The sequence below is a fragment of the Mustela erminea genome, chromosome 11, assembly GCF_009829155.1.
Source record: "Mustela erminea isolate mMusErm1 chromosome 11, mMusErm1.Pri, whole genome shotgun sequence".
Lineage (NCBI taxonomy): Eukaryota > Metazoa > Chordata > Mammalia > Carnivora > Mustelidae > Mustela > Mustela erminea.
This window is the reverse complement of record NC_045624.1, coordinates 21,569,825-21,585,789: the sequence shown is the minus strand read 5'-3', so window position 1 is coordinate 21,585,789 and position 15,965 is coordinate 21,569,825. Positions and strand designations below refer to the sequence as shown.

Sequence of the window (15,965 nt, the reverse complement as noted above, 5' to 3'; positions counted from 1 at the left end):
AATGTTCCATGCTCATGGATTAGAAGAACAAACATTGTGAAAATGTCTATGCTACCTAAAGCAATCTACACATTTAATGCAATCCCTATCAAAATCTCATCAATTTTTTTCAAAGAAATGGAACAAATAATCCTAAAATTTATATGGAACCAGAAAAGACCTCAAATAGCCAGAGGAATGTTGAAAAAGAAAGCCAAAGTTGGTGGCATCACAATTCCAGACTTCAAGCTCTATTACAAAGCTGTCATCATCAAGACAGTATGGTACTGGCACAAAAACAGACACATAGATCAATGGAACAGAATAGAGAGCCCAGAAATAGACCCTCAACTCTATGGTCACCTAATCTTTGACAAAGCAAGAAAGAATGTCCAATGGAAAAAAGACAGTCTCTTCAACAAATGGTGTTGGGAAAATTGGACATCCACATGCAGAAAAATGAAACTGGACCATTTCCTCACACCACACATGAAAACAGACTCAAAATGGATGAAGGACCTCAATGTGTGAAAGGAATCCATCAAAATCCTTGAGGAGAACACAGGCAGCAACCTCTTCGACCTCAGCGGCAGCAACTTCTTCCTAGGAACATTGCCAAAGGCAAGGGATGCAAGGGCAAAAATGAACTATTGGGACTTCATCAAGATCAAAGGCTTTTGCACAGCAAAGGAAACAGTCAACAAAACCAAAAGCCAAGTGACAGAATGGGAGAAGATATTTGCAAGCGACATATCAGATAAAGGGCTCGTATCCAAAATCTATAAAGAACTTATCAAACTCAACACCCAAAGAGCAAATAATCCAATCAAGAAATGGGCAGAAGACATGAACAGACATTTTTGCAAAGAAGACATCCAGATGGCCAAGAGACACATGAAAAAGTGCTCCACATCACTCGGCATCAGGGAAATACAAATCAAAACCACAATGAGATACCACCTCACACCAGTCCGAATGGCTAAAATTAACAAGTCAGGAAATGACAGATGCTGGTGAGGATATGGAGAAAGGGGAACCTTCCTACACGGTTAGTGGGAATGCAAGCTGGTGCAGCCACTCTGGAAAACAGCATGGAGGTTCCTCAAAAATTTGAGAATAGAGCTACCCTAAGACCCAGCAATTGCACTACTGGGTATTTACCCTAAAGATACAAATGTAGGGATCTGAAGGGACACGTTCACTCAAATGTTTATAGCAGCAATGTCCACAATAGCCAAACTATGAAAAGAACCTAGATGTCCATGAACAGATGAATGGATAAAGAATATGTGGTATACATACACAATGGACTACTATGCAGCCATCAAAAGAAATGAAATCTTGCCATTTGCGACAACGTGGATGGAACTAGAGGGTATTATGCTGAGCAAAATCAGTCAATCAGAGAAAGACAATTATCATGTGATCTCCCTGATATGAGGAAGTTGAGAAGCAATGTGGGGATTTGGGGGTTAGGAAAGGAATAAATGAAACAAGATGGGATCGAGAGGGAGACAAACCATAAGAGACTCTTAATCTCACCAAACAAACTAAGGGTTGCCAGGGGGAGGGGGTAGGGAGAGGGTGGTTGGGTTATGGACATTGGGTAAGGTATGTGCTATGGTGAGTGCTATGAAATGTGTAAACCTGGCAATTCACAGACCTGTACCCCTGGGGCTAATAATATATGTTAATTTAAAAAAAAAAGAAAGAAAGAAAGCTGTGAGTTAACTTCATCCTGAGATGCTTTCTGACAGTTAAAGATAGCTATGCCAGCTACTCTACATGTCAGACTTTGAATAAAACATGAAAACATTAAAAAAAAATTGAACTAAAGCACAAAAAATGGGGAGGGTGGGGCCCTCAACATTAGTCATAAGGGAAATACCAAAAAGCATATTTCAGATACCACCTCACACCCACCAAAATGGGTAAAATTAAAAAGAGTGACAATACAAAGTGTTGGCAAATATGTGCCGGTGACCACTGAAACACAATGCCTAAACAAATACACTGAAATGTTGAATAAAATAGGAACAAAAAATTTCACTATGTAGCCAAAGATAAAATGAAGTGAAATTCACAGATGCCAACTCAGAAAAGCAAACACCTCACAGCCACAGAAGTACAAGCCCAGAGCCTTCCAGGCAGAGGATGAAATATCTAACATCTAGGAAGGACAAGATTTTAAAAAGTATATTCTTTAGGCTCAGGAAAAATTATTATTCTAGGTAATAACTCAGAAATATAGCAAGAAATGGAGAGTGAGGAAAAGTGGTACACAGTAACGAGGTAGTCTGGTTGAGCTACAGAACAACAAATGAACGTGTATACATACACTCAATTGATCTTTGACAAAGGAACAAAGGCAGTACAGCAAATCAAAGATGGTCTCCTCACCAAATCAAGCTGGGACCACTGGACACCCACATGCAAAAGAATGAATCTAGACACAGACCCTACACTCTTTTTTTTTTTAATTTTATTTATTTATTTATTTGACAGACAGAGATCAAGTAGGGGGAGAGGCAGGCAGACAGGGAAAGGAGGAAGGAGGCTCCCCACTGAGCTGAGAGCCCGATGCAGGCCTTGATCCCAGAACTCTGAGATCATGACCTGAACCAAAGGCAGAGGTTTAACCCACTGAGCCACCCAGGCGCCCCCAGACCTTACACTCTTAACAAAAATTAACCCAAGATGGATCACAGACCTAAAAATAAAATGCAAAACTGTGAAACTGCTAGGAGAAAACTTAAATGACCTTGGGATGACTTTTTAGATACAACGACAAAAGTATGATCATAGACGAAATAATGAATAAGCCAGCCTTTTTTGGGGGGTTGGGGGTGGGGAGGAATAGCAGAGGGAGAGAAAGAATCTTAAGCAGCATCCACAACCAGCATGAGCCCAATGCAGAGCTCGATCTCATGACCCTGAGATCATGAACTGAGCGTTGGATGCTCAACCAACTAAGCCATCCAGGCACCACCACCAACCCCCACCCCCTACCTTTTTCTAGAGAGAGAGAGAAAGAAACCAGCCTTTATTTAAAGTAAAAACTTCAGCTCTGCAAAAGACAATGTCAAGAGGATGAGAAGACAAGCCACAGACTGGGAGAAAATGTTTGTAGAACACCTATCTGATATAGGATTGTCACCCAAAATATACAAAAACCCCTTAAAAGTCAAAAATAAGAAAAACAACTTAAGTAAAAATGATCCAAAGACCTTAAGATGCTTCACTTAAACAGATAAACAAATGACAAATAAAGATATGGAAGTATAACGATTGAAGTACAAGAATTCTTCATAGATTATAAATGCTCCACATCATATATCATTTGGGAAAGGCAGATTAAAACAAGATACCACTACACTCATAACAGAATGATCAAAATTCGGGGCATCTGGGTGGCTCAGTGGGTTAAGCCTCTGCCTTCAGCTCAGGTCATGATCCCGGGGTCCTGGGATTGAGCCCCACGTCAGGCTCTCTACTCAGCAGGGAGCCTGCTTCCCACCCACCCCCCCACCCCACCTGCCTCTCTGCCTACTTGTGATCTCTGTCTGTCAAATAAATAAAATATTAAAAAAAAAAAAATGACCAAAATTCAGAACACTGATAACACCAAATGCTGATGAGGATGTGGAGCAGCAGGAACTCTCTCATTCATTGTTGGTAGAAATAAAAATGGTACAGCCAATTTGAAAGAAGGTTTGGTGATTTACAAAACTAAACATACTCTTACTGTACAGTCTAGCAATCATGTTCTTTGGTATTTAACTAAAGGAAGTGAAAACTTATGTCCACATAAAAACCTGCATTTCCATTTGTACCAGGAAATTCTGAAAATGTCTATCAGCATGGCCAAGGTGCATACAGAAGCTTACAGCATTATTAAAAATTTTATTTTATTTTTAATTTTTAAAAATTTTTAAAGTAATCTCTACACCCAACATAGGGCTTGACATACAACCCCAAGATCAAGGGTCACACATTCTACTGACTGAGCCAGCCTGGCTCTCTATAGCAGCTTTTTTCATAATTGCCAAAACTTGGAAGCAACCAAGATGTCCTTTAGTAGGTGAAAGGAAAAACTGTGGTACATCCAGAAAACAGAATATTACTTAGCACTAAAAAGAAGATCGCTTCTCGGCCTTTTGGCTAAGATCAAGTGTAGCACTAAAAAGAAAATGAGTTATCAAGCTGTGAAAAGACACGGAGGAAATTAAATGCATATTACTAACTGAAAGAACCAATCTGAAAAAGATATGTGCTATATAATTCCAGCTACATGACATTCTAGAAAACGCAAAGCTATGGAGACAGCTAAAGCATCTGTGGTTGCCAGGGTTTGAGGGATAGGATGGGGAATGATTGGCTGGAGCCCAGAGGATCTGTAGGTCAGTGAACATACTCTGTATAATATTTAATGATGGACGCATGTCATTACACATTTGTCCAAATCCTTATACTGTATAACACCAAGAGTGAATATTAAACTATGGATTCTGTGTGATTACGACGTGCCAATCTAGGCTTATGTATTGTAACTAATTTACCACTCTGGTTAAGGATGTTGATAATGGGGTCTCTGTACCTTCCTTTTAATTTTGCTGTGGACCTAAGACTTCTCTTAAAAAATAAAGAATTTCTCGGGTGCCTGGGTGGCTCAGTCAGTTAAGCATCTGCCTCCAGGCCAGGTCATGATCCCAGGGTCCTGGGATCGAGCCCCGCTTCCGGCTCCCTGCTCAACAGGAAGCCTACTTCTCCCTCTCCCACTCCCCCGGCTTGTGCTCCCTCTCTCACTGTGTCTCTCTGTGAAATAAATAAATAAAATCTTTAAAATAAATAAATAAAGACTTTCTCTAGAAAGTGGTGAGGACATGGATAAATCGCAATGAACAACCCAAAAACCCACAAGAAATGATGTGTTATGACACACAGGAGTAAACGAGCATGTGTGTATAAATATGTTCACGTATATGTTTAAATATTCATATACAAAATAAGAGTGTCCTAAGGTTCTCAAATCTTCCACGAACAGGTACAAGATAAAGATGAATATTAGATTCTGAAGTCAAATAACCATGTTGTAGTTTGTAGGGTAACCACTAAAAGAACTTCCAAACTATTACCCCACTAATGCTCTGTTCGTTTTTATTGTCTTTTTTCTCTCTTGGTTTCATTTTGGATAATTTCTATCTGTCCTCAAGGTTACTGATTTTTTTCTTCCCCTACAGTCTCTAATCTGTTATTAACCCCATGAGGTGTATTTTTCATTTTACATGCAAGCTCATATAAATTTATTTTCCTTAACTTCTAGAAGGTGCACTTGGGTCTCTCTGGATGCCTTCCATTTTGCTCCTCATTCTTATGTCTTTCTATATATTTTTAGGCACAAAGTCTCTATATATAATGGGTGCTTTATTTCATCATCTGCTCTTCCCATCATTATATCACTTCTGGCTTTGGATCTATTGATGCATTTTGCTCCTGGTTATGGAAAATATTCTCCTGCTTCTTGGATTACCTCATAATTTTTCATTGGATGCAGTACACTGTCAGGTTTAGATGCTAGATTTTGTTGTATTCTTTTACGTAGTATGATACTTTACTCTTCATGAGATTAAAAGCCTGGAATCAGTATTTTTACTTTTGAGGTTTACTTTTAAGCCTTTTTAAACTTTAGCACAAGTCTCATATGTCTCCATTGCTGAAGTGATGCCTTTCTGAGAACTATACCAAATGACAAGGTTTTTCTGTTCTCCCTAGCTGGAAATGGGGACTCTTCCCAGCCCTGTGTTCTCGTGATTCTTTCTTTAGCCTTGGGAAGTTTATTTTTACATAAGCACATATCAATTCTTACCCAGGGATTCAAGGGGAACCCCTCAGCAAATTGCTGGAACTACCTCCTTCCTTTCTTGCTTCTCTCCCTCTCCCCTGACTTCTTTCCTCTCTATTACTCTGCTCTACAAATTTGCGCTTTCTCGGTTGGCTTTCCCATACTCCAGAGAGATAACTAGGCTCTTTTTCAGTGTGCCCTCCTTGACCTGATACCTGTGATTTGCCTCTGGGCAGTGAGCTAACGCAATCCTAGAGCTCACTTAGTTTTTCTTTTTCTTCAGATCACAATCCTGGGATGCCTGTTAATCTAATGTCTAAAAACTACTGTGTAATATATTTTGTTTGACTTTCTAGGTATTTGCAGAATAAGTAGCAGAATAAGCCTCACCCCTTGACTGCATCATGGCTAGAAAGAGAACAGAAATATGTTTTGAATATCAAAACATATGGCGAATTACCTAGGGACTCTTTTATTATTCATTTTCAACACCAATCCATTGTAATTAGAGAACACAGTTTGTACAATTTCATTCCTTTAAAAATTTGTTGCATCTTGCATTATGGCTCAGTATATAGTCGATTTTTATAAATGTTCTTTGTGTGCTTCATTTACATTTAATGTAGATAGTAATATATTCAGGTCTATATTTATCATCTTATATGATTTACATTTGTCCTTCTTGATTAATCTAGCTCTTTCTTTCCCCCTTCTCATGACTTGATTTTTCAGCATTCTATTTTTTTTTGCACAATTACTGTGGAAGAGAAAAACAACAGAGAAAAATCAATGAAACGAAAAGCTGGTTCTGTGAAGAGATCAATAAAGTTTATAAAGTTCTCCATAGGCTTCCAGGAATAAAAGAGAGAAGATACAATTTACCAGTGTCAGAATGAAAGAAGAGACATTACCATAGATCCTACAAACACTACAAAAAATAAGGGAATATCATGAACAGTTTTAGGGAAACAAAGTCCAATAACTTCCATGAAATAGATAAATTCCTTGAACCACCAGAGCTCACTGAAGAAAATAAATAATCTGAATAGTATCATATCTATTTCTGTTTAATGGAGTTAATTTTTTAAAAGGTTCCTTTAAAAAAAGTCAGTTTTGGAGAGCCTGGGTGGCTCAGTCGGTTAAGCATCTGACTTTTGATTTTGGCTCAGGTCATGATGTCAAAGCTATGAGATCAAGCCCCTAGTTGGTTGTATGGGCGCTGGGAAAGGAGACTGCTTAGAATTCTCTTTCCCCCCTCTCCCTCCACCTAACCTCTCCCTCTTAAAAAAAAACAAAAAACAAAAAAACATGGCTTCAATAGTGAACTCCATCAAACACTTCAGGAAAAATTAATGGTTCTACAAAAACTCTTCCAGAAAGTGAAGAGGAAGAAAGGAAGGAACACTTCCTAATTCATTTTACAATGCCAGCCTTATCCAAATACAAAATCCAGACAAAAATATCATTAAAAAAAACCTAGAGATCAATATATTTCATGACCACGGATTAAAAAATCCTTAAAAATTTTTAACAAACAGAAACAAAAGACTTTATATTTTCCAGAATAATAAATAAATGCATCTTACCATATTAATAACATACTGAAAAAGAAAAGCCATGATAATCCAATGGATATAGAAAAATCATTTGACAAAATTCAATACCCATTCTCTTACACTCACACATACACAATCTCTCAGCAAACTAGGAATAGAATGGAACTTCCTCAAACTGATAAAGGCCATTTGTGAAAAACTTAAGAGCTAACACCACGCTTAGTGGTAAAAGACGACATACCTTCCCCCTAAGATCAAGAACAAAACAAGGATGTCCCCTACCATCACTTCTATTTATACTGTATAATAGTGCAAGATGACAGTAAGTTAAGACACATAATCAAAGGCAAACAGATTGAAAAGTAAAAATTCTAAGGTATCTTCCAAAATACCCCTAGAACTAATAAATGAATTTAACAAAATCACAGAAATATGCAAAAACCAATTTAATTCTAGAAACTACTTATAAACAATACAAGTACAATAGTATTTTTTAAATCTTAACTACTTTAGGGATAAATTCAAAAATATGTATAAGACTTGTATGCTGAAAGCTCCAATACTGCTAGCAGGAATTAAAGAGACCTGAATAAGGGAAGATAAATACCACGTTTGTGGAGTAAAAACCACAGTATTATAATGTCAATTCCCCTCAAACTGATCTTCAGATCCAATGTAATCCCCCTCAAAGTTCTAGCAGACTTTAAAAAATAGAAATGGAAGCTGATTTTAAAATTCATATAGAAAGCAAAGGACCTAGAAGACCCAAACTTTTGAAAAAGAGGGAAAAAAAGGAACACATGCACTACCTGATTTAAAACTTACTATAGGGGCACCGGGATGGCTCAGTGGGTTAAAGCCTCTACTTTCAGCTCAGGTCATGATCCCAGGGTCCTGGGATTGAGCCCCACATGGGATTCTCTGCTCAGCGGGGAGCCTGTTCCCCACTCTCTCTCTGCCTGCCTCTCTGCCTATTTGTGATCTCTGCCTATTTATGATCTCTAAAAAAAAAAAAAAAACTTACTATAAAGATACAGTCTTTATAGATGTATCTATAAAGATGGTGTGGTACTGGAATAAGAATAAAGATCTGTATCTTTGAATAAGATATGAATAAGAATAAAGATCCTTACCTTTATTCTTATTCAATAAGGGTCTTTATTTCAATAAGATTCAATAAGGATCTTTATTCTTATTCAATGAAACAAAACAGAATGTTCCAGTGTGCCAATGTAACTCAGTCATCACCTCTTCCCCCTCCTTCCATACTAATATGCAACGATTCCAGTACCATTTGTTGAGAAAATAAAATAGGAGGAAAAGGAGGAGATGGTGAAAGGAGGAAGAGGAATCCAACCTTCACCTTATACCATATACAAAAATTAATTCAAAATGGATCAAAATGCCTAGAAAAAAGGTATAGGAGAAAATCATTGTGACACTGGGTTAGGCAAAGAGTTCTATAATTCATATCAGAAGTATAATCCACAACAGAAAAAAAATTGATAAACTGGATTTCATCAAAATTTAAAGCTTCTAGGGGCGCCTGGGTGGCTCAGTGGGTTAAGCCTCTGCCTTCAGCTCAGGTCATGATCTCAGGGTCCTGCGTTCGAGCCTCGCATCGGGCTCTCTGCTCAGCGGGGAGCCTGCTTCCCTCCTCTCTCTGCCTGCCTCTCTGCCTACTTGTGATCTCTGTCAAATAAATAAATAAAATCTTAAAAAAAAAAATTTAAAGCTTCTATTCTCTGAAAGGCTAAATTTAAAGCTTCTATTCTTTGAAAAAACAAGCTACAGACTGGAAGAAAATAGTAAGAAACACAACTGATAAAGGACTTGTATCCAGAATACATGAAGACTTCTCAAAACTCAAAAATAAGAAAATATACAACCAAATTATGTAAAAATGGGCAAAAGTTATGGACAAATCCTTCAGCATGGAAGCTACCTAAAGAGCAAAAAAAAGCACACAAAATGATACTTGAGATTATTAGTCATTAGGGAAATGCATATTAAAACTACAAAGAGATACCACTATACACCTATTAGAATGGCTAAAATTAAAGAGAAATAAATTTTAAAAAGCAAAAAAAGACAATACCAAGTGCTGGCCAGAAAGGCAGTCACTAGAACCGTGATGGCAGAAACGGAAGAGAGGTTGGCAGCTTCTTACCAAGTTAAACATAAGATCCAGCAATCCCACTCCCAGGGACTGACCCAAGAGAAACAAAAACTTACGTTTAAAAATCTATACCTGAATGTTTATAGCAACTTTATTCGTAACCATCAAAACATGGTAACAAACCAAGTATCCTTCAAAAGGCAAACAGATAAACTGAGGTATGTCCACATAATAAAACACTACAATGAAATAAAAAAAAGCAAACTCCTGAAGCAAACAGTAACACGGACAAACATCAAACGCCTTATGCTAGTGACTCAGAAGGCTTCCTGTGGTCTGATAGGACTTTTGTGACCTCCCAGACAGGCTAGACTAGGCAGAAAGAAGACACCAGTGGTAGCCTGGGGCTGAGGATGGTTAGAATAGATCATATGCAGAGGCAGGAGCGAACTTTCTGCAGTGATGGAAACATTCTAAATCTTGATTGCAATAGTGATAATAACTACTGTATGCATCTGTCAAAAGTCATAAAACTATACCATAAAAAGGGTGGATTTTACTCTATGAAAATTATACCTTTTTTTTTTAATGGAGGAGACAAGAGTATAAGTGAATAAAAATACAAGCAACATATTAGGAGGATATCAAAACACCTATCTGATAAAGGTCTTACATCCAGAAAATATAAAGACAACTTGCAACTGAGTAAGAAGACAAAAGACATGATTTTTTTTTTAAAAAGTAGAAGATCTGAACTGACACTTCACCAAAGAAGATATACAGATGGCAAACAAGTATGTATTTGCTTAATACATTCCTCATGAAGAAAATGCAAACCCAACAATGCCACTTCTAGAAATTAAGCAAAGAAAATTAAAGTAGGTCCACACAAAGACCTCTACTTGAATATTTTTAGCACCTTTGTTTATAATATCCATAAGCTAGAAATCACTCAAATAACCAGTACTTGTGAATGAATATGTAATGTAGAACACCTCTATACAGTGGAATATTACTCAGCAACAAAGATGAAAAACGACTGATACAAAGACTTGGATCAGTCTCAAAGGCCGGATGCTCAGAGAAAGAAACAAGACATTAAAGTCATAAAAGGCTATATACTATATGATTAAATTAAAGTGAAATTCTAGAAAATGCAAAACTCTGTTGTCAGAAAGTAGATCACTCATTGACTTTCAGGAGCTAGGGGTGGAGGGAGGAGTCAGACAACTAAGCGACATAGGGGTGCAGTCTGGGGTGATGAGAGGTTTCTGTGTCGTGAATGTGGGAATGGTTCTCGGACTCCAGACATGGGTCAAAACTCACTGAACTGTACATTTAAAATTGGTGAATTTTATTACTTGGTAAGTTATACTCGACAAAGCTGATTTTTTTAAACACTAAAATAAAAAAAGTTTTCCTGTAAGTCAGTAAGAAGAATATAAATAAGCAAAGAATATGAACAGACGATTCACAAAGGAAGAAAGTAAAACGGCCACTTAACATAGGAAGTTTCAAGTGCAGTGATGATCATGAAAATGCAAATTAAAACCACAAAGAGATGCCATTTCACATTCTTATGAATGGCAAACACTTCAGTCTGATAATAAGAAATTATTATCAGAACAAGTAAGGACTTGAAGCAATGTCTGTGTAAATTAGGACAGGATCAGTTCAAAGATCAATTTGATAAGATTGAATCACTGCCATTACCTAGAAATTCCAGTTGTAGGTCTTTAGATCTCTATCCCAGAAAAATTCTATGTGCACAAGACATGTACATAAACATTGTGTATGGTATCACTTGTAACAGCAAAGGAGTGGAAGCCACACGTATCTACCCTGGGAGAATATATAAATGAGGAGAGATACTGTGTATTAACACACTGGATCACAAGCAGCGGTGAAACTGAATAAAGTGGAAGTACGTGCAGCAAGAAGGCTGAACTTGAAAACATTAATTTTGAAAACTGCAGTAACAATATGGTCACTTATATATTTTTCTGAGATTTATTTATTTATTTATTTGCGAGACAGAGAGTGGCAGGAGGGGCAAGGGGAGAAGGAGAGAGAAGCCTCAAGCAGACTCAACATTCAGCATGGAGCCTGACATGGGGCCCGATCCCAGGACCCTGAGATTATGACCTGAGCTGAAATCAAGAGTTGAGTGCTCAACCGACTGAGCCACACAGGCACCTCTGAATACATACTTACATATGTAAGTAAGTATATAAAATACATACATATTTTTTAAAGATTTTATTTATTTATTTGAGAGAGAGAGAGAGCGCGCGCGCGCACAAGTGGGGGGAGGGGAGGGAAAGGAGAGGGAGACGCAGACTTCCTACTGAGCCAGAAACCCACCGCAGGGCTCAATTCCAGGACCCTGGGATCACAAACCAAGCCCAAGGCAGACGCTTAACTGACTGAGCCACCCAGGCACCCCCACTTATATTTTTAAACACATAAAAATGCTAAGTATAGATTATGGATACAAACATATGAAAACATAGAGATATAAACACTGATAGGAGATTACCAATATCAAGATAGCAATTACCCTCTGGTAAACGATGGCTGGAAAAGGAAGAAGCCCCCCACGCTGCCGGCAAAATCCCCACTTCCCTCTCCTCCTCACAAAAACCATACCCCCCTTTCCATATTCTGCCTAAGGGACCCACAAAATGAATCACAGCATGCTGCACCTGGCTCCTTACCACAAACACTACAAAACCCTGAAATGTCCTGGTCATTACTCATCACGTGGTCATTTACCGCCATGCAGCTGGGAACAGCATCTAATCAGACTCTAACTTCCATCCTTCTCAAATCCCAAAGCTTCCACCAAGTTCTCTGAAAAATCTCAGCAAAATCCCTTATATCCTTAATTCTTCTCTGAAAGCAACCATCTTGTCTCTAACCTGAGATCATGACTTGAGCTGAAAACAGATGCTTAATCAACTGAGCCACCCAGGTGCCCTATTGGTGACTTTAATATCCATACAGACAATATTTCTAAAACTCTAACCTCTTGATAGAACTGACTTCTCCCAGGACCCGTCCTCCTTCCTTCTGCAATCACCCACTTCCACTGTCACCCCCTTCAATAACCGCATCCCTTTCCTAATTTCATTTCCAAGCATTTCACTCTCCAGCCACCACTCCTGATTCCAGCAGCCCTTTCACTATGTCAATTCATGGATCCGATCAACCCTTTACTGCCCCGATCAGCCCCTGTTCATTCTTGCCTCCTAAGCAGATTGCACAGTTAATATTTCAAGCTCTCGACTTCCTTGCTCTTCCCTCCATTTACTAACCTGGCAAAACCCTAACCCTGACTAAAGCCAATCTCCAACTGTTCCACGCTTTAACCAGAAGTCTGCAGCTGGAGGAAAACATTCACCATACTACCAGCTAATACTTTCAATTCATGCCCACTAACTCCAAGGGGCCATTCATACTGTCCAACAACCTACATTTCCCCAATCCATTTCCTAGAAAATGATTTCATGCCTTCTTTCCTTAATACAACCTCTGGGCCAGAGGCTTCGAGTGTGTCCTTGCTCCAACCCCTCCCTGCTCCACAGCCAACTCTTCTTCCCAGCTGCCACCCCTCTGGGCAACAGAAACCTGGGGCTGCAAATTCACAGAGCCACAAAGAGACAACAGCCTTCCATAACTTTTGTAATAGTCCCTCTCCGTGACCTTGCTCCAGCAGCCTGAAATGCCTGGCTTTCTAGTCTAACACCTCTAATACATAAATCTATAAAAATCACAGTTGGTTCTGCTTCCCTGATTGAACCCTGAATTTCTGGTAGAGGAAGCAATTAAGGGGAAACGGGACCTTAACAACAGAAACCTGAAGGTGCTTCTCTGATTTGATAAAAGGCACTAATGGCCCTGTTTCCAGTGGTAAAGGGGAGACTAGTCGCCCATGGCACGCAGAGCCAAAATACTTAAATCATCACCTGCAGAGAAGCATCATTAAGGACCTATAGAAGAGAAGGCTTAGGTAACCCAGTAGTTGCTGCCATAGAATTTTTGTAGAAATGTATTATACAATAGGTTAGTTGCTTCGAAGTACACTGGAGAACTTGGTAAAAGAAATGAGTCCAGAGTTTTAAATTCACGGCTCAAGGTCTGGGAAAGAGACTAGAAGTCTTCCATAACACTTTCATAGAAAGCCTGTGTCACGTGGACGCAACTCTGAGAATTCTGAAAAGCAAACCCTCCATGAGGCTAAAGACAATGAAAATTCAATACACACCCTGTGGGGCATCTTAGATTAAAGGGAAGACTTTGAACTGGGAAGGAGCAGGACCCTGAAAATTGGGATAGGGACATATGGGAAGATTCTGATGAAGCTGAGTACCTTGAACTCTTAAATTCCCCAAGACTCCTCTACAAGTAGAAGCAGCTCTTCATTCTCTGTCTGAGCAAAGAGTCTCCCTTTGCCTGAAGAATCAGTAATGGCCTCACCTGAGACAGCTACCCTACCCACACTGCTAAGTTCCTGGAGACCTATTCCCGAAGCCTATCGTTATCCAGACATATAACCACACTCAAATCCTAGAAGTTCCTGGGGGTTGGGCACAAAACGTGGCCTGTGAAGGTATGTAGTTACATACCAAAAATAACCGCAAGATTTGGACAAGTTATGTCAACAGAAAGCTGGGAAGTCTATCTCGCAGAACTCCCTCCCCTGTAGGTTCTGAGCTAGAGCTGGGCAAAAGAGAAATGTGCAGCACATTTAGAAAACAGAAGTAAAGCTGTAGAGTCATGGTGCTCTGGAAGTCGGGTGCTCTAAGGCAGTGAGATACACACAGAGATGCCGGCAACTTTAGTTCGTCTTTACGCTTCTTTTTCCCTACCCTGTGTCCTCTTCCCCACACTGCTCCTGCTCTTCTTCTCAAGTGGCCAGGCCCACTGCTTACTAGCAGCAATCCCAAGCCCCCCAGAAACTTGACTGGGACTTGGAAATGTGGTAGCTACGTCCAGAGACTTCTACCAGCCCATCTTCCCGGGGACATGCTGCACGCTGGAAAATGAACGGCTTTTGTGACTGCGTGAGACATCTGTGGGGGAAGAGCTTTGCGCTGTATACTGTCAATCTTTCACATTCACATGGCTTTTAATGAACATTTAAAAATCTGATGAAGAGGCACCTGGTGGGGCTCAGTGGGTTAGGGCCTCTGTCTTGGCTCAGGTCGTGATGCTGGCATCCTGGGATTGGGCCCTCCATTGGGCTCTCTGCTCAGCAGGGAGCCTGCTTCCCCCTGTCTCTCTGTCTGTCTCTCTGCCTACTTATGATTTCTCTCTCTCTGCCAAATAAATAAATAAAATCTTAGAAAAAATAAAAATATAAACAAAAAATAAAAATCTGATGAAGATAAATAATGTTTAAGTAATTTTAAATATTTCAAGCAACGTTTTCTAATTTGGAACACTCTAAGCTCCCCAAGAAGAAAGAATAAAAGGAGCTTTTCCAGCCTAAAAGAAGAAAATAAAAAGACTTACATCATTAGATTGAAACAATCGAGTCATTGCAAAGAAGGCTTCTGTGGCTTCCGTAGTTCCAAAGTGTTCCCCCTAAGGAAAATTGAAAACAACTTCTTAAACTTAAAAAAAAAAATAAAAAAAGTATATTAAGGATTTTCCTTTTTTTCCTGCAAAAATCTTTTAGAACTCAGGGGAAAAATTTCTTTGTAAACATTCTGCCTCTGAGCTATTTTTCTGGCTTTCAATTTATAAACTTGTATGGGCATTGTGTCCACTCCTTATTTGAAATAATTCAGTATTATACACCATGCTAGAAAAGTTCTGGAATAGTTGTCTCTAACCTTTTAGCAGGAACTATTTTGATTTCCCTAGAGAACCACAATTTATAAGGAGGTAGAAAGTAGTAGCAAGTTGAGTTCCTAATCAGAATGGCATGTTAATACTACACTGCCTACAAGCAGAGATCACACCTTTTATATTTCTATAATCCAATGCCCAGCACAAAGCCTGACATATTATAGGAGCACAATAAATATTAAATTATAAAGAACTATATATTAGGAATCCCAGAAAATATGGTAAAAAGGGACCAACCAAAAAGGCAGGAACTAGATTAGTTATATAAGTCAGGCTTTGGATGATGCTTTGGATCAGAACTTTAATATGCTTAATAAATCATCCGAGGATCTTTCCAAAATGCAGAATCGGCTTTAATAGCCCTGGGTGAAGGCTGAAATTTTGCATTTCTAACGGGCTGCTGGTGATCCAAATGCTGCTGAGAATGGCATGTTTTTAAGTAGCAAGATGTGAGATAACTTATTTCACTCACAGTCAAAAAATTCCAGATTAGAGACCACCTGAAACATTAACATTTGAATAACCAATTTCATTAAAAGCAATCCTCATAATGCGTTAGCCTCAATCACTTTTCAGGGCTTCAGATCTCGCTCGGAATATAGCTAGTTCTCGA

The 15,965-nt window shown here is 38.9% G+C and overlaps 1 protein-coding gene across 3 annotated transcripts in view; it reads right to left on the bottom strand.

Annotated features, from left to right (window-relative positions):
- The window catches only part of COPG2 (COPI coat complex subunit gamma 2), a 116,076-nt gene that overhangs the window by 96,459 nt on the left and 3,652 nt on the right, over positions 1–15,965 (bottom strand). For 2 of the 3 annotated variants that reach the window (XM_032305225.1, XM_032305226.1), the window contains exon 4: positions 15,014–15,085. In XM_032305225.1, the coding sequence (XP_032161116.1) occupies positions 15,014–15,085 (72 nt within the window). Of the gene's footprint in view, positions 1–9,547; positions 9,582–15,013; positions 15,086–15,965 lie in introns of those variants that run through there. The other variant, XM_032305227.1, reaches the window with a different exon arrangement.